This window comes from Leopardus geoffroyi, chromosome A3 (genome assembly GCF_018350155.1).
Source record: "Leopardus geoffroyi isolate Oge1 chromosome A3, O.geoffroyi_Oge1_pat1.0, whole genome shotgun sequence".
NCBI classification, from domain to species: domain Eukaryota; kingdom Metazoa; phylum Chordata; class Mammalia; order Carnivora; family Felidae; genus Leopardus; species Leopardus geoffroyi.
In genome coordinates this window covers 74017466-74037421 of record NC_059336.1, presented here as the reverse complement: position 1 = coordinate 74037421, position 19956 = coordinate 74017466, and the positions used below count along the sequence as shown (strand labels likewise).

The following is a 19956-nucleotide window of genomic DNA, read 5'->3' as shown; positions in this document are numbered from 1 at the left end:
GAAGCGAAAGCAAAGCATGTTTCTGATCACTGTTCAACTCAGAATGCTAAACTAGGATTAATGAAGGCACTCTCTCAATCTCTCCCCCAATAATATGTGTGTGGGTGTATTTGTGTGTGTGTGTAGAAAAAGACAATTTTTCTTACTTAATGGTTGCAGTTCAGTGTTACATGAAGTTGAGTTTGACAGCAAGAATTTGACAGTACTTGCTTCTACATTCTGTTTTTCTTTCCGAGTTAACTTCTTCATTTCTTCAAACAGAGGAGAGTTTTGTCAGTTTCAGTATGGTGATAAGAAGGAAGGAGTATGCAAAATCAAGAAGTGAGAACATTACAACAGAAAGTAGTTAGAACATTTTAGCCTGAAAGTTACCAGAAAATAGACCCAGTAGATAGCAAAGATAAGGTGCCTATTAATTCTTTGCCGTTTATTGAAACAATATATGCATGGCACTGTTAAGAGATCCTTATAAATGCCACTGTTTTAATATACTTTCTTTTGACTTTAGTTTATAAACCACTAGCATATAGTTCAGCAAGACAGATTTGTGAACACATGTCTTCAAAACATATGTATGGATTTTAAGCGTTTTCTCAAGATGTTTATGTAAAATATTTATTATTAGAGCCTTAGTTTATGGTCCGTGTGAGTCTTAGCACAGGTCTTGGTGTTTTACTCAAAAACCCAAGCCCTTTACTTTCAAGTTACAGTTTAAGTAGAGAGAAATCTTTAAATCTATTTCAGCAAAAAAATTAAGCCCTGATTCTATGGCGATTTGTTTGTGTCTTAAATATCAGAGAGACTACTTATACTTAGTTCCTTATTCTTTTTTTTTTTTTTTTAATTTTTTTTTTTTCAACGTTTATTTATTTTTGGGACAGAGAGAGACAGAGCACGAACGGGGGAGGGGCAGAGAGAGAGGGAGACACAGAATCGGAAACAGGCTCCAGGCTCTGAGCCATCAGCCCAGAGCCCGACACGGGGCTCGAACTCACGGACCGTGAGATCGTGACCTGGCTGAAGTCGGACGCTTAACCGACTGCGCCACCCAGGCGCCCCATACTTAGTTCCTTATTCTTGCGACTAAAGGAATTTAAATGTACCCTGACAATTTTATGTGAATTGTAGTTGTGTTACTCATCCTAGCATAAGTATTGAGTATTACGTTTGCATAATATCAATAGCGTAATAAATTCTGAGGGAAAAAATGAAACCAGGAAAACATTAACTGTATCTCTATTTTCAGTAGCTTTTACTCTTGCATAAAGAACTGTTGATAAAGAGACAGCTTAATGTCTTACCTTACAATAAAGAATTTATGTTTTAGAGCTTTGAAAAATTAACAGATACATATTTGTGATAAAACCTATTTGAAATTTTTATAGGAATTAAAAGAAGATAATCAAGTTTTATTAGAAACAAAAACCATGTTGGAAGATCAATTAGAAGGAACTAGAGCTCGTTCTGATAAATTACATGAATTAGAAAAAGAGAATTTACAACTGAAAGCTAAACTGCATGATATGGAAATGGTAAGTAATGTAAAGTTGATCAGTTGCGTGGCCTCCAAGGAAATCTCAGATTGATCTGATTTCCCCATAATGACAACAATGGCTAGCTCCTGTGGCTTTAACAGAGAAGAGGTAGCTAAGTAAATTAGAAGCTTCCAATTATGTATAAAAACAGGAGTAGTAAAAATTTCTGCTTTTGTTAGACATATTAGTTATTAATTTTGTCTTCTCCTTTGAAAACACCCTAATAAGTTGTTGTGTAAACATGCCTTTAAAATATAGAAGGAAAACAACTTGCTAAAATTTAGCATTAGGTCAGGTATCATTTATTATACCAGTAAATATATTAAAATAGATGAAGAAAAGTTTTCAGTGTTCCCAAGGATCACTTTAAAAGGATATCAAAGACCTGGTCAATATAATGACTAGTATTAAGAATGATAACTGGGGGCGCCTGGGTGGCGCAGTCGGTTAAGCGTCCGACTTCAGCCAGGTCACGATCTCGCGGTCCGTGAGTTCGAGCCCCGCGTCAGGCTCTGGGCTGATGGCTCAGAGCCTGGAGCCTGTTTCTGATTCTGTGTCTCCCTCTCTCTCTGCCCCTCCCCCGTTCATGCTCTGTCTCTCTCTGTCCCAAAAATAAATAAACGTTGAAAAAAAAAAAATTAAAAAAAAAAAAAAAAAAAAAAAAAAAGAATGATAACTGATTATTGCCTTCAAACTGAAAATTTTAAGGAACTCAAAATTTATCCTATATTATTCAGTTTCTGATAAATAAAAGTTATAAGTAATAGAACATATTTAGCTTGAAATTGTACTGTTTCTTAGTTTTCATTTCTTTTCCTACTCCCTGACAATAAAAAAGGAACGTGATATGGATAGAAAAAAGATTGAAGAATTAATGGAAGAAAATATGACTTTGGAAATGGCACAGAAACAAAGTATGGATGAATCATTACATCTTGGCTGGGAGCTGGAACAAATATCTAGAACTAGCGAACTCTCTGAAGGTATTCCCGATATTTTTTTAATGTAAATGCATAAATGAATGCATGAAGTTGTATTTATGCTTACATTTTTGGATATTTTATTACAATTTTTTATTTTCCCCAGCCAGAGATGTCTAAGAGGCCAGATGTCTCCCTAGATAGTTCACAGAGTAGTATGTTCATGGCCGCATTCCTGGGTCTTGTCCTTATCTTTACACATCTTACAACTCAACTTTATGAGTATAGTAACAGATCTGATCAGTTTTTTAGGCACTGTTTCACATTAACATCATAGGAAGCTGAGATACCAAGTTTATTAACTTATTTTGAGAAATAAAGCCATCTACTAAATAGAACAGAAAAGTCATATTAGCTGGTCAGTGTGTTCTTTAACTATAGACAAACCTAAACAAGAAGTCAAAACATATTGGGAAGATTCTTAGGTCAGTATATAGCCAGAAGAAAGCAAGTTAAGGATCTTTATGGCTACTTTCATCAATATATGTACTCTCTCTCCATTTTAGCACTGTATCTACCAAGCAGTCCAGCCCAGTTATACCCTAGAGATAATGAAAGACCCTCAGATAAATTGTTAACTTTGTTCTTTTTTTCCTTATTTGGGTTATAGCCTTCAGTATGCTGATACTGATTTACTTTATTGAAATTATGTCCAGGTCACGTTTATTTGAATTAGATTCGTTCCAGAATTCCTCAGTTACCTAGTATTAGATTATTTCACCTGCTTTCCTTCCTTCCAGATATTTATTAAGCATCTACCATGTGTAAAATATTATATCCAGCCCTGTGGATATGATGCTGAGGTAGACGAGGTCTGAGAGAGCTTATAATCTGATATTTATAGGATACTTACTTCTACAGATGACCTATCATATTTTTTTACCATTAGGCTTTTCCTAATTTTACACATGAGAACCTAATTTCAAATTCTGGGACCCCCATGTAAATTGACTACACAGTAAGTGATGATATTCAGACCGTGAACTTGCTGAGATATATTACTTAAAATATTTGTGGAACTTTTTTATTGTATTTTTTGTGAAATTGAGTTATTAAAAACAATTCAAACTTAAATGTTTTCTACTGCTAGTTAAAATTACAGTGTTAAGAGTTTCCTCATCAGTTATATGGGAACAATAAAATAGTATTACCTTGTACGGTTATTGTGAAGATTGAATTTGTTACTGCTTATGAAGCCATTAGTAGAGTACCTGGTAAATGGTAGTTATTTGAGTGTTTATTATTTTTATCATCGTTGTTGTCGTCATTGTTGTCATCATCATCATCATCATCATCATCACCATCACAGTTGTTTTGCAGTTCATCTTAGCTGGGGTCATAGATCTGAATATTTGTTTTAATATGGTGTGTTTTGTTTTGTTTTTTAACTATACAAGAGAATTGCTTTCCAGAAAATCTGTGAAATGTGGAAAAATATAAAGGAAGAAATTAAAGTTCCTAATAATTTCTGAAACCCCTTTGCATTTAAAAAAATGGCCTCCAGAATTTTTCTACAAATAGATATTTTAGACATCATCAGATCAATTTGTATATACAATTCAGGTTCTTCTTTTCACCTAAGGTTATAACATAGGCATTTTTCCATGTTGTTAAATATGTGTTCTAAGGGGGCTCCTGGCTAGCTCAGTGGATAGAGCATGCAGCTTTTGGTCTTGAGTTTGAGCCCCACATTGGGCATAGAGATTACTTTAAAAAATGTTTGTAAGCATCCTTTTTAATTCTTTATAGTCTGACCTGAAGCATCTTTGAAATACAGTGATAGGGCACCTGGGTGGCTCAGTTGGTTAAACGTCCGACCCTTGACTCTGGCTCAGGTCACGATCTCATAGTTCGTGAGTTCAAGCCCTACATCGGGTTCTGCACTGACAGTATGGAACCTGCTTAGGATTCTGTGTCCTTTTCTCTTCACCCCTTCCCTGCTTGCTCTCTCTCAAAATAAATAAATATAAACTTAAAAAAAAAGAAGAAACAGTGATAGTATTGAAAGTATTACTAAGGTATATTGAGTATCATATCTAACAGATCATGAAGCAAAGTTTTACTGAAGAAGAATTGGACAACTAATGGAATGTAAAAAGTCTGGGGCGTTGGGCTCTGTGCTACCAGGTTAGAGCCTGGAGCCTGCTTCAGATTCTGTGCCTTCCTCTCTCTCTGCTCCTCCCCCATTCATGCTCTGTCTCTCTCTCTCTCCTTCAAAAATAAATAAAAACATTTAAAAAAATTTTTAATAGGGGCACCTGGGTGGCGCAGTCGGTTGAGCGTCCGACTTCAGCCAGGTCACGATCTCGCGGTCCGTGGGTTCGAGCCCCGCGTCAGGCTCTGGGCTGATGGCTCAGAGCCTGGAGCCTGTTTCCGATTCTGTGTCTCCCTCTCTCTCTGCCCCTCCCCCGTTCATGCTCTGTCTCTCTCTGTCCCAAAAATAAATAAACGTTGAAAAAAAAAATTTAAAAAAAATTTTTTTTAATAAAAATAAAAAAAGTCAGTGACTATCAATTGTACCAGCTTTTATTTTTTTATTTTTTATTTTTTTAAATTTTTTTTCCACGTTTTTATTTATTTTTGGGACAGAGACAGAGCATGAACGGGGGAGGGGCAGAGAGAGAGGGAGACACAGAATCGGAAACAGGCTCCAGGCTCTGAGCCATCAGCCCAGAGCCCGACGCGGGGCTCGAACTCACGGACCGCGAGATCGTGACCTGGCTGAAGCCGGGCGCCCAACCGACTGCGCCACCCAGGCGCCCCATGTACCAGCTTTTAATAAAAGATTAATAATATGCTAACTGGAACAAAAGCTAGAAGAACTGAGGCTTTCTTTGTTTACAGTCTGAGGATATTTTATCATACCTGATTTTGAAAAGAATGTGTGCTTGTGGGGATATGGGGTGTGTGTGTGTGTGTGTGTGTGTGTGTGTGTGTGTGTGTGTGTTTCTTAATGATGGAGGATTTCTGGGGCGCCTGGGTGGCTTAGTTGGCTGAGCATCCAACTCTTGATTTCAGCTCAAGTCATGCATGATCTCACAGCATGAGATCAAACCCTGCTTCGGGCTCTGTGCTAACAATGCAGAGCCTGCGTGGGATTCTCTCTCTCCCTTTCTATCTGACCCCCCAACTCGTGTTTTTTCCTCTCTCTCTCCCCAAATAAATAAATTTTTAAAAAATGACGGAGAATTTCAAACATACACAAAAATAGATAGACCTAGAATGCCTTCCTGTACTTCTCCATTTCCCTTCCTGAAATCTGGGGTTTCAAAGTGAATTCTAGGTATTATATTTCACTTTAAATCCTAATTTTTATATCATCAAATAATGAATCTGCTTTAGGGTTATTAAAAATAGTTATTTTGGACTTACATTATATATAGAACCAGAAACTGAGTTTTCTTATGTTAAAAAATGTAATTATGCTGAAATTGACTTAGAAATATGATTTTTTTGGCAAAATGGTATACATATTTGTTTTTACACTCAAGTTTAGCAGAGATTCTTCGTTTAGAGAAAGACTTTTTCAAGGTAACCAGTATATACTGTCTTGCCTTTCTCAGAATCAGGATTAGGAAATTAGGATTTTTTTTCCCCTTAGACTATCTTCCTTTAATTTTTGATATGTGGCTTGGATATGCTTTATACTTCTTATTTGAATCACATGATATCTCTGTCAGACACACAGAGCAATAACCATATTTTGTACAAATAATCTAAGAGTTTTGTGGTTAAAATGGCTTGGGCATTGTCAAGCAGTTTCTCATGGAACTGGAACTGCAACTGTAGTCCGTTCAGTCTAAATTTTGTACCTTTTTTCCTCTAGAATGCTTGTGGGTACATTAAAAACTCAAGATTTACCCATCTTTTATCTATGTTTTTTCATTGTGTCTATCTTATATAACTCTATAAATTTTTTATAAAGTTAAGGACCAGGTGATGTAGTGCATTTACACTCATTATTTTAAATAGTATTGAGTAAATATAGTTTTTACCAATGACAATATTTGTCATTATTATAGCACCACAAAAATCCTTGGGCCATGAAGTGAATGAATTAACATCAAGTAGATTATTGAAGTTGGAGATGGAAAACCAGAGTCTGACAAAAACTGTGGAAGAACTTCGGAGTACTATGGATTCTGCCGAAGGCAACACTTCCAAAATCCTGAAAATTGAAAAAGAAAATCAAAGACTAAGTAAAAAGGTAAATAAAAATTAATGTTTAATGTAATGTTGAATATATGTAAAGTGTAAATAACCCTGTGTTAGATCATTTATTTTCCAGTTTTTAATGTAATGTATTCTCAATATTATTTTAACTTACGGAAATTTTCAAACATACGTAAATGTGAAGTGAATTAACTCCTATACTCATTCAACTTTAGCAATTATTAACTTACAGCCACTCTTACTTCTACCCTTGCTTGCTCTCTTCACAACCAGTAGGATTTTGAAGTAAATCCTAGACATGGTATCCTTTCACCAATACCTCATTATATATCTCTAAAAAGTAAGGATTTTTTTTAAAAAAACAAGAACAGTGACTTTATCACATTGAAAAATTTAAGAGTTTGGTTAGCATTTCAGTTTTTCCAAGTCATTGGGATTTTTTTTTCGTTTTGTTAAAATATAAATTGAAATATATCAGTACATTCAATCTACTGATGTGTCTATTAAGTCTTTTTTTAGTGTAAGGTTAACTTTTTTCTAATTTTTTTAATTTTGGGGACATTGCAAGCAGGGGAGGGTCAGAGAGAGGTGGACATAGGATAGGAAGCCCTGTGCACTGACAGGCTACCAGCAACTCACAAACAGTGAGATCATGACCTGAGTTGAAGTTGGACACTCAACCAACTGAGCCACTCAGGTGCCCAGTTTACTCCTTACATAGCAATTTTTCTGTTGAAGAAACCAGGTGGTTTTGTAGTTTTCCCACAATCTAGATTTTTCTCTGTGTCCCTTAGCAAGTTCTTTTGTTCCCTGTGGGTCTTATTTTATCTGTAGGCTTAATCAAGTTCAAAGTGAGTTTTTAGTGAGAATATTCATAAGGAGTCTATTTCAGTCATGAGGTACGTGCCTAATTGTCTCTTTTGTCATGTTGGTTGTCATGGAAAAGGTTTGCTTAGGGGTCCCCAGGTGGCTCAGTCAGTTAAGCGACCGACTTCAGCTCAGGTCATGATCTTGAGGTTCATGAGTTGAGCCCTACACTGGGCAGTGTGCTGACAGCTCTGAGCCTGGAGCCTGCTTCAGGTTCTTTGTCTCCCTCTCTCTCTCTGCCCCTCCGCTTCTCCCAATCTTTCTCTCTCAAAAATAATATTTAAAAACAAAATAAGTAAAATACCACCAAATCCTCTAAAAATAAAATAAAAATAAAAATTGGTTCAAAAAAACAACTATCCATTTACTCTCAGGAATTCTTCATGGAAAAGGCAGGATGAATGTTTGATTCTTTTATTTACCAGTTTCCTGGTAATGAATTAGTTCTCTCATATCCTCCTGAGATAATTAATGAGTGAGGTTTTTTTTTTTTTTTACTGTCTTTATGAATTCATGGATTTAAAAATATTTGAAGTGTTTCAGCCTACTGCATTTGTTTTTCTAACTGTTCCACCTCTTTAAGCTACTTCCTGAGTCCCTGTGACACAATCTTAGCACTCCTTGTGAGCCTCTGTGCTTTTCACCGTAACTCAGTTCTTCTTAAATATTTCCTACCCCCGATCTGGAAACAGCCATTTCTCCAAAAAGCCCTTGTTCCTTTTAGTGGAAAATGGTATTTAGAGACCACAATTTAGGCACTGTGAAACCTGAATTTGAACAAGGTTTTAGTTCAACAGAAATATTCCAGTTGGGCAACAGACCAAGTAATTTATTTTTGAGTATCTTTCTGCATACACACATATACCTATTGTAGATAAATAGAATCATATCATGACAACATACATGATATTTTTATCATGAATATCTCCTATCACATCTCCTTCCCAGTATGTGTTTCTGGGTCTTGGTCACAGTGAATAATACTGTAATAAATGTTCTTATACATAAGCCATTATTAATTTGTTATTATTTCTATATGTAGTCAGCCATGTCTGGTTTTTCTTTAGATTCTGGATTTCTAGATTCAGTTATGAAAATCTCCCTAATCTTTAGATCGGTGGTTTTTGAACTATAGTATGCCTCAGAATCACCTTCAGGACTTGTTTAACACAAATTTCTGAGCCCCATACCCAGAGCTTCTGATTTGATAGGTCTGGGGTAGGAGCAAAGAATTCTCATTTCTAAGAAATTCCTAAGTGATGGTCTTCCTGCTTTGTTGGAGGGAAAAAAGACATGCTTTGAGAACCACTGCCTTAGATTATGCAAGTAGACCTCTTGATTATCTTGCCAGATTTTTAGTCTTTTAAGACATTTTTGCATCATTTTTTTGATAATTTTTTTAATTTAATTTTTTTTTTAATTTACATCCAAGTTAGCATATAGTACAACAGTGATTTCAGGGGTAGATTCCTTAATGCCCCTTACCCATTTAGCCCATCTCCCCTCCCACAGCATCATCTTTTATCCATTAACCAAATAATCTTAATAAGCACTTTATAACCAGTATAGTATAAAAGTAAGAGTGAATTAAAACTAAATAGAACTTGGAACAGTTTTATTTTGGTTGTCATTATTATATAATTGGGACTGGAAATTGTAATTTGATTTTAAAAGTAGCTTTGAATTCTAATAAATTTTTAGTGATTCTAGCATTGTTTTATAAATTCATTGTATGAAAGGTATCTTTTGTAAACTAAATGTTTCACTTGAATTCCATCGATGTAAGACAACAAATGAGTTTAATTAAATAACTGTTACCCATATATTTCAATCTTAAGTGGGAGAACCAGATCAGTAATAAATAGCTAAAAGTTTCCTGAACACGTCAAATTGAGTAACTGGATAAGATTTGACTTGAGGGGCACCTGAGTGGCTCAGTCAGTTAAGCTTCTGGCTCTTGACTTCGGCTCAGGTCATGATCTCATGGTTTGTGGGTTTGAGCCCCACACTGGGCTGTCTGCACTGGTGGTGCAGAGCCTGCTTGGGATTCTCTCTCTCTCTCTCTCTCTCTCTCTCTCTCTCTCTCTCTTTGTGTCCCTCCCCAGCACAATGTGCACTGTCTCTTTCAAAAAAAAGATTTGACTTGATGCTTTTGAGATATTACTGGAATGTTGTCTTCCATATGTGATTATCTTCCATTGACATTAAAATAGAAAAATTCAGGGGCGCCTGGATGGCTCAGTCGGTTAAGCATCCGACTTCGGCTCAGGTCATGATCTCGCAGTCTGTCAGTCTGAGCCCCGCGTCAGGCTCTGTGCTGACAGCTCAGAGCCTGGAGCCTGTTCCAGATTCTCTGTCTCCCTCTCTCTCTGACCCTCCCCCGTTCATGCTGTCTCTCCCTGTCTCAAAAATAAATAAATGTTAAAAAAAAATTTTTTTTTTAAATAAAATAAAATAGAAAAATTCAGCTTGCTTTATGTAAAGACTATTAAAATTCATAGACTTCTTTACTGTTCTTTTAAAAGACTTTTTCATGTTTATTTATTTTTGAGAGAGAAAGAACACAAGCAGGAGAGGGCAGAGAGAGAGGGAGACAGAATCCAAAAAAGGCTCCAGGCTCTGAGCACAGAGCCCGACCTGGAGCTCAAACTCACAAACCTTGAGATCATGACCTGAGCTGAAGTTGGATGCTTAACTTACTGAGCCACCCAGGCGCCTGAGACTTTTTCACTGTTGATATAAGGATTTAAGTAATACTTAAACTTGAAGTGGAATATTTTATATAGCTAAATCTTTATTTTCTTTTATTACCTGATTTGAATACGTTATATCATAATGGGAAATCAATGGTTTGGCATAATTTAAACTGGAGTTTGCTATTTTTATGCTTATTAACCACATACTTGATCATATCTTTGAAATGTATAATTGAAGATAAATTTAAACCTAGACTATAACTATAACATTTACCTGAGCTTTGTTCAGCTCTTTTTTTCTCTAGTATTATTATTATTTTTTATCCCTCTTTCCTTTTTTTTTTTTTTTTAAGTAGACTCCATACCCAGTATGGAGCCCAATGCAGGGCTTAAACTCACAACCCTGAGATCAGGACCTGAGCTGAGATCAAGAGTCAGACACTTAACCAACTGAGCCACTCAGGCACTTTTCTTTTTATTTTAAACCTAATTCCTTTCTGTTTCCTCATTAAACTTACCTTTTTCTCATCTTTTTTCATGTTTTTTATATTCTCTTCTTCCTTCTTCCCTAAAATTACTTGACTGTGATTAAAATCTTTATAAATTTCGTCAAGCCAGGAGAGTCTTTCAATAAAATTTGCATGGTCTTCATACAGTATGTAATTATATATTCAGTTGGGTTTATTTTTTGTATTTAGAAGTAGAAATGTGCCCTTCAGAGATGCAGAGGATAAGAAAGATAGTCATGTCTGCATATTTTATATAGCTGTTAAAATTAGCATGGAGTATTACTTGAATTTCTGTATTCAGTTCTTAAATTTCACCATTTGAGTATTAAAATTGTATTTTAGTTTTTATTCCAAGATTATCTTTTGACATGTTTCCTTTGTTGTAAAATATTTAATATTACATTGTTTTTTTATTTATTTTTTTCTAGGTTGAAATTCTTGAAAACGAGATTATTCAAGAAAAGCAAAGTCTTCAGAATTGTCAGAATTTAAGCAAGGATCTAATGAAGGAGAAGGCTCAACTTGAAAAAACAATTGAAACACTTAGAGAAAATTCAGAAAGACAGGTTCATAAGTTTCCTATTAAGCAATATATTTTAAATTCTCTTAGCAAGTTATTTTAATGTTTAGGTAAACAAAAATGTTCGTGTAACATGAAAGGGAAATAATTTTAGAATTGTTCAGATCTTAGAGTAACTGTGGTTTTCATTTTCTATCCATATACATGGGAAGGTTGAGGCGAAAGCTTAGAATTCTTTAAGTTGCCAGTATGTTTAATAATTATCTGGTATAAAATTTTACAATACCTGGGCTTTCAAGTGTCTGTAGAACAGGGCTGCAGATTATAAAGTTACTGTGTGGAATTGGGGAGAGATGCAGCTGTATGTATTCGGACCCTACAAAAGAGGGAGATGTGTTGGCAGCAGCCTTCTCTAGAATGCGTTCATATTTGCTTTCAAGTATTTATTGGTCATTCTCACTTTATGCTTTAGGAAACTGAGAACTGGATATATTGAGTGACTTGCTATTTTAAAGTTTCTGTTACTTTTTTAGAAGTAAAATGGTTTGTTTTTTATTATCCAGGTATAGTCCTTAGGCTACCTATAAAAATAAAGGTTTCCATAGAGCTACAGAATAAAAATTCTAGAGCTAAGCATGAATCTGTATTTTTACAAGGCTCTCGGGATTGTTTACCAAAATTAGGCCATGTCATAAAAAATTAGTTTTCAGGTATACCAGAGGATTTTGTGTTTTTTGATCTTTTTCAAAATAGAATTCTTGGGAGAATGAATACACACCCACATATATACACATAAAATATAGCAATATTTATCAAGAACCCACTGCGTGTATGCTTTGCAAAATTTTTTTAATGAAAGTAAAAGCTTATGGTCATAGATATGTGTGTGCATTTCATCTATATTCCTATTTGAATTTGAAACAAGTAACTATAAATAATCTGAAGATCACTTTGATTAATATTAAGTACAGTTCTCCTAACCATTTCTTTACATTATGAACTCCCTAAAGACAGAACTTTTATGACCTGAAAGTACATGTACACAGTGGTCTGCCAGCAAATATTTGTCACAATTAAAAGTAAGACATGTTAGCACCCTTTTATGTTCTTATTTCATTGTTAGTTTTTTTGAAATGGAAAAACTGTAATTTAAAATATTTAGTTTATGCTAATTTATATTTTTAATTTTCTCCTTTGTTTTTTTTCAATTAGATTAAAATATTGGAACAGGAAAATGAACATCTGAATCAAACCGTGTCTTCTTTAAGGCAGCGATCCCAGATAAGTGCTGAAGCGAGGGTGAAAGACATTGAAAAAGAAAATAAAATTCTCCATGAATCTATCAAAGAAACAAGTAGCAAGTTAAGTAAGATTGAATTTGAAAAAAGACAAATTAGGAAAGAATTGGAACATTATAAAGAAAAAGGAGAACGAGCAGAAGAACTTGAAAATGAGTTGCATCATCTTGAGAAAGAAAATGAATTGTTACAGAAAAAGATAACCAATTTAAAAATTACTTGTGAAAAAATTGAGGCCTTAGAACAAGAAAATTCAGAGCTAGAAAGAGAAAATAGAAAATTAAAAAAAACATTAGATAGTTTTAAAAACCTTACTTTTCAGTTAGAATCCCTAGAAAAAGAGAATTCCCAACTAGATGAGGAAAACTTAGAACTGCGAAGGAATGTGGAATCTTTGAAGTGTGCAAGCATGAAAATGGCTCAGCTACAGCTAGAAAATAAAGAACTGGAAAGTGAAAAAGAGCAGCTTAAGAAGGGTTTAGAACTCATGAAAGCATCTTTCAAGAAAACAGAACGCTTAGAAGTTAGCTACCAGGGTTTAGATACAGAAAATCAGAGGCTACAGAAAGCTCTAGAAAATAGCAATAAAAAAATTCAACAGTTAGAGAGTGAACTACAAGACTTAGAGATGGAAAATCAAACATTGCAGAAAAACCTAGAAGAGTTAAAAATATCCAGCAAAAGACTAGAACAACTAGAAAAAGAAAATAAATCATTAGAGCAAGAGACTTCTCAACTGGAAAAAGATAAGAAGCAACTGGAGAAAGAAAATAAAAGACTCCGACAGCAAGCAGAAATAAAAGATACCACATTGGAAGAAAATAATGTGAAAATTGGGAATTTGGAAAAAGAAAACAAAACCCTTTTCAAAGAGATCAGTATTTTTAAAGAATCCTGCATTCGTCTGAAAGAATTAGAGAAAGAAAATAAGGAGCTTGTGAAAAGAGCAACTATTGATGTAAAAACTTTGGTTACATTACGAGAGGTAAATATAGTTACCTAAATTTAAGGAAAATATTTTTATATTTTTAATTCAAGGCATTGTTAAGTTTTATTGGAACCCATCAGAAATTTGCATCATCTGCTTATGGTTCAAAATAGAAATTGGCATTTAGAACTAGAGTTTCTAAATTTTCCTACTTTTGTTATACCAAGAAGTACATGTGAATTTTATTTTTAATATATTGTAGTAATAAGGTTTCCATGTGGTATCTCCTTTATTACATTATAATTTTATGTTTTATTTCAAAATAAAATATTTGGTCAAGACTGTTACTGAATAATAGGAACCATCATAGCTACTATTTATTGAATTCCAACCATGTACCAGGTACTGGGCTAAGGACTTCAGAAATTTATTTATATAATTTTTACAGCCAATCCTCTATAGATGTTATGTCCAGTAGATTAGAAAGCATAAGCGACATTAAGTAACTTACTCAGGATCACTCAGCTAATGGCAAAGTTGGATTGCTGGATTCAAATCCAGATCTTTCAAACTCCAAATCTCCATGAATTATGCTCTTAAGCCTTAGAATGCAAATCATACTGAACTTTAGGAGTCAACACTGCACAATTGGTAGTTGCCTAGATCTGTGTGTTGAGAAGAGTTGTGAAATTTTCTGGAGTAGATTGGCCATAGATCCAAGTGAAACATGGTGTAGATCATACTCATGTTCTTCATAGCATGCTTGGCCTTTTTTTGCTACCCCTATGCTATATACTCTGTATGATAACTCTTTTAAGTTCAGTTAAAAAGTTTCTTTGCATCCTGGCAGAACGTCACATTGGGAAGTCTGCCTTTCTGCTAAAGATAAAGAGGCATTGAGAGGGGCCCATTATTAGCTTTTTGCTTTTTTCTTTCTGTTGTTGTACCGTCCTACAGACAGGAACAAGGTTCCTCGTGTCTGAACTTCTAACAGTGTCCCCTAGTTCTTCAGATCAATATGTTCTTCAGATCAATATGTTAGACCTCTTCCACTGGCAGAGGGATGCTTGAGGTGGGAGAAGGGTGTTGCATCCAGCATATACTCATAGAAATATGCACTAAGGTTCTAGCTTATTATTAAAAAGTTAGTTGATATGTGTTCTTTTTCTCACAGCTTTCAATCCTCAAGAGTTCACAAGTAAAGAGTTTTTCCTTTTAGTTTTTAATACAAAAAATTATAAGTAATATTAGCAAAAAAAAAAAAAACAAAAAAGGAAAACCATATTGTTTGAACCAGTTTATTTTTTTGCTTAACTACTTGTTAGTGATGAAGGAAAAATTCAACAACATTTCTGTTTTTCCTGGTTTGAATTATATATATGTATTCCTGGATAGTGGTAGTTACAATCGTGACTGAATTTCCTAGATGTTCATGGTCATGACATTTATGTGAGTCTTGTATTCCTTTCAAAATAAGGATTTGGTGTGTGAAAAATTGAAGACTCAACAAATGAATAATGATCTTGAAAAATTAACTCATGAGCTTGAAAAGATAGGGCTAAATAAAGAGCGACTCTTGCATGATGAGCAGAGTACTGATGACAGGTGAGTATTAAGTCTATTTGGCAAACAGTTTAAATTATTGTTATATTTTTGCTCAAACCTTCTCTCCTGTATCAGCTATAGAATATTTACATATGTCACCCTGTTTCTGTTTCCTCTCTTCCCATAGAGAAAGTTCTATAAGAAAAAAAAGTAAAAACTCAGATAAACACAACCTAATACAAGAAAAATGCTAAAATGTTACTATAAATAGTTACATAATAGGAAAACAGGAAGCCACTCATGTAGCAGAAAAGCAGAAACTATAATTACCTATGAAAGTAGAATGAGACATTAACAACAAACCCCTCTCTCTTGAAATATAAAGTTAGTTTTTATTTGAATCATGTGTTTAAATGCCTCAATTCTTTCATTTATTTTGTGTGCAAAAGTGGACTTACAGAAAGGAGAAATATGAAACAAAGGAAAACGTGCTGAGGTAACTAAGGTATAAAAATAATATGGAGGGGCTCCTGGGTGGCACAGTCAGTTAAGCATCTGGCTCTTGATTTAGGCTCAGGTCATGATCTCGTGGTTCATGGTTTCGAGCCCTGTGTTGGGCTCTGTGCTGACAGCATGGAGTCATCTTGGTATTCTTTCTTTCCCTCTCTCTCTGCCTCTCTCTCTGTTTCTCTCTCGAAATAAACATTTAAAAAAATGTGGAATGGGCCGCCTGGGTGACTATTAAGCATATGAGTTTTGATCTTGGCTCAGGTCTTGATCTCATGGTTGTGAGTTCAAGCCCCATGTTGGGCTCCACACTGGGCATGAAGCCTACTTAAAAAAAAAATAATGATGTGGAAAAGTAAGGTGAGAAACAATAAAACCTTACTTTATATGCCCTTTAATTTTGAGAATGATCAATATAAGGTTAAAAAAATTTATTCTCCTATGGTAATTACAATCTATCAAACAATCAGATTTTTCAAGTAGTCTATGGTTTAGCATCTAGTCAGCCATGTGATTCCAGCTAGACTGGAAGGATATATTGTTAAAAATACAGTTTTATGTAGACTAGATTTTAATTCATTGGAATTTTTGTAATAGAATTTGTATTTTATTGTCTACCCATTATTACTGTTATAGTATTTATAGTCTATATTAAATAATGTATATAGGGAAAATTAATGCTGTTATAAGAGATTTGTTTTTGTCATTTTGAAAATGTTCAAAGTTAAGAATAGGTTGGTTGATGCCCATAGATTCTGTAATAACAAATAGAAGTAATTTGAGGCATTAGTTCTAGCATTGAATTCAAGCAACTGTAATTGGATTAATCATACAACTGTTTCATGAGAAACTATTTTTTTGCCATTTTATTTTATTGCTTTTAATTTAATTTAATTTTTTTTAAATTGACATCCAAATTAGTTAGCTAGCATATAGTGCCACAATGATTTCAGGAGTAGATTTCTTAGTGCCCCTTACCCATTTACCCCATCCCCCTTCCCACAACGCCTCCAGTAACCCACCAGTTTGTTCTCCATATTTATGAGTCTCTTCTGTTTTGTCCTCCTCCCTGTTTTTATATTATTTTTGTTTCCCTTCCCTTAAGTTTATCTCTTTTGTCTCTTAAAGTCCTCATATGAGTGGAGTCATATGATTTTTGTCTTTCTCTGACTAATTTCATTTAGCATAATACCCTCCAGTTACATCCATGTAGTTGCAAATGGCAAGATTTCATTCTTTTTGATTTCCGAGTAATACTCCATTGTATGTATGTGTGTGTATATATATATATATATATATATATATATATATATATATATATACACACACACACACACACACACCACATCTGCTTTATCCATTCATCCATCGATGGACATTTGGGCTCTTTCCATACTTGGGCTATTGTTGATAGTGCTGCTGTAAACATGGGGGTGCATGTGTCCCTTCAAAACAGCACACCTGTATCCCTTGGATAAATATCTAGTAGTGCAATTTCTGGGTCATAGGGTAGTTCTATTTTTAGTTTTTGAGGAACCTCCATATTGTTTTCCAGAGTGGCTGCACCAGCTTGCATTCCCATATGAGAAACTATTTTTATTTGCGTTAAATAAATAGTTAAGGCCCAATTTAGTTGACTACTTCTTAATATAGATACTGAATATGCATCGCTTTTTTATTCAAACATTTATTACCTGTGTGTGTATGTAAGACATTTAAATAGTTGAGGGGAAAAAAACAGTAAACCATGTAACTACCCTAACCCTTTTAGAACCCAGTTGTAGGTGGGTCCTTCATATTGTTTGGTGGCTCTTTTCAAACCTTAATTCAAACAGCTACTCAATGTTAATTGAGCTCTTAAAATTTGCTGACCATCAAGCATCAAAGAAATGATAATGCTTCAGCTGAGCCATAAAGAATGACTGAAATGTGCAAGGTGGAATTGGTGGAGATGGCATTCCATGCAAATAAAGCACAAAGCTATGTTGAGAATTTTTTTTCTAATTTGAGAAAGAGAACCTGCAAATGGGGGAGAGGAGTAAAGAGGAAGAGGGGAACAGAGAGAGTCTCAAGCAGGCTCCAGCTCAGCACAGTCTAATGCGAGGCTCAATCCCATGACCCTGGGATCATGACCTAAGCTGAAAATCAAGAGTTGGACACTCAACCAACTGAACCACCCAGGCACCCCTTTTGAGTAATTTTTAGAGTGATGTGAAAGATGGATTAGAAAGGGGCACTTGGGTGGCTCAGTTTGTTAAGCATCCTTCTCTTGATTTCAGCTCACGTCGTGTTCTCATGGTTCATTGAGTTCGAGCCCTGCATCAGGCTCTGCACTGACAGTATAGTCTCTTTGGTATTCTCTCTCTCCCTCTCTCTCTGCCCCTCCCCCACTTGTGTGTGTGTGCTCTTTCTCTCTCTCTCTCAAAATAAATTTATAAAAAAAAAGGAATATGGATTAGAAAAAGGGCAAATTAGAGTCACAGAGATCAGTTAGGAAGCTGTTGAAATAGGCTAGGCAAGATGTAATTGATGTGTTCATTAGTCTGCACATTTATATATATAATGAAAGCATTAGAAATAGAGATAAAGGTATATATTGAACTCAGTGTTTTAGGAAATGAAATTGAGACCATGATCAAATTTGGTAGATCAGGAAAAGAAGTGTCTTAAGCCACTAAACCAGCTTCTTTCTCAACCATTATGTTAACCTTAGCATCACAAAGAAAAAAAAAGTTCACAAACATAAATTCCTTTAATATTCTATCCCTTCTGTCTTGGAGTTTATGTATATCTGCCTCTGTGTTTACCTCTAATCTCAGATGGTATCTCTAACAGTCTAACCTTTTCATCTTTCTCACTGGCGTCATTCTCTGTGACCCTTTTAAGATATAATTAAGATATTATTCTTGCCATAAAGGAATAGGTAGTCTAAGTTATGGATTTGTATGTACAAATAGGTAGAATGCAACAAAATAAATTTAGTGATAAAGTTACAAATAGAGTGCTAAGTGATCACTCTTGTCTATTCTTTTCTAACAGCTCTTTTCCTGTGTCTCAATATACAGTAAAAGCTTGGTTTGCAAGCATAATTCATTCTGGAAACAAGCTTGTAATCCAAAGCACTGACATATCAAAGTGAATTTCAAGAACCATTGGTTCAGTTGTGATCACGTGATGTTCGGCATCATGTACTACTTGTATTGCAAGACATCGCTCGTTTATCAAGTTAAAATTTATTAGAAATGTTTGCTCAGCTTGCAGAACACTTGCAGAACAAGTTAGTCACAACCCAAGGTTTTACTGTAGTTTCCTAGGGTTATGTTCTCAGGCCTCTTTGTTGTGTATGCTATGCATTGCCATCCATCATCTTACCTGATAGTCACATTATTTTTTCTTAGTGGACATCTCTATCTGGACAGTCTAGAGGCAACTCAGGCATCCAACATTAAATATATCCAAAGTTAGATTCATAAAATGCTTTAAAAAATATCTGTTGACTCAAGCCAATACCAAAACGAGTGAGATTTGTTCTCTGTGCTCAGTGAACTTAAAAACTGATTGAGCAAGAAAAAAATTGTAAAACGTATATATACACACATACACACAAATTAACTACAGTAAAAGGCAGAATGTGATAAAATTTCTCATATATGTACTTATTTATTTGGTTTAGTCATCAAGGTTCTCAGGTATAAGAATTAGTCATAATCTCTAGTTTGTGATTCACTCTCAAACTGTGTTCATGCACTGTCCTTTTTGTAAAAAAAAAATTTTAACCACAGGGTGCCTGGGTGGCTCGGTCAGTTAAGCATATGACTTCAGCTCAGGTCATGATCTCGCAGTTTGTGGGTTCGAGCCCCATGTCGGGCTCTCTGCTGATAGCTCAGAGCCTGGAACCTGCTTCAGATTATTTGTCTCCCTCTCTCTCTTCTCCTCCTCTGATCATGTTCTGTCTCTCTCTCAAAAATAGACATTTTTTAATTTAAAAAAAGTTTTTAGGGGCGCCTGGGTGGCGCAGTCGGTTAAGCGTCCGACTTCAGCCAGGTCACGATCTTGCGGTCCGTGAGTTCGAGCCCCGCATCAGGCTCTGGGCTGATGGCTCAGAGCCTGGAGCCTGTTTCCGATTCTGTGTCTCCCTCTCTCCCTGCCCCTTCCCCGTTCATGCTCTGTCTCTCTCTGTCCCAAAAATAAATAAACGTTGAAAAAAAAATAAAATAAAATAAAAATAAAAAAAGTTTTTAACCGTAAATAATATAATTTTTTATGAAATCACCATTCAAAAACATAACTAAAATACTGACATTCACATTTGCCTCTTCCTACTCTGTTACCAGTATCCAGTATCTTTGGTATATCATTCCCTTTCTAAAATATTCCGTAAGTACTCTGTACCCTTCC

General features: G+C 35.0%; 1 protein-coding gene across 7 annotated transcripts in view; it reads left to right on the top strand.

Annotated features, from left to right (window-relative positions):
- Positions 1–19956, top strand: part of CCDC88A (coiled-coil domain containing 88A) — a 142980-nt gene that overhangs the window by 83246 nt on the left and 39778 nt on the right. For all 7 annotated transcript variants that reach the window (XM_045446092.1, XM_045446097.1, XM_045446096.1 and 4 more), the window contains exons 11-16: positions 1386–1532; positions 2374–2518; positions 6538–6722; positions 11189–11326; positions 12493–13563; positions 14984–15111. In XM_045446092.1, coding sequence (XP_045302048.1) covers positions 1386–1532; positions 2374–2518; positions 6538–6722; positions 11189–11326; positions 12493–13563; positions 14984–15111 — 1814 coding nt within the window. The remainder of the gene's footprint in view (positions 1–1385; positions 1533–2373; positions 2519–6537; positions 6723–11188; positions 11327–12492; positions 13564–14983; positions 15112–19956) is intronic.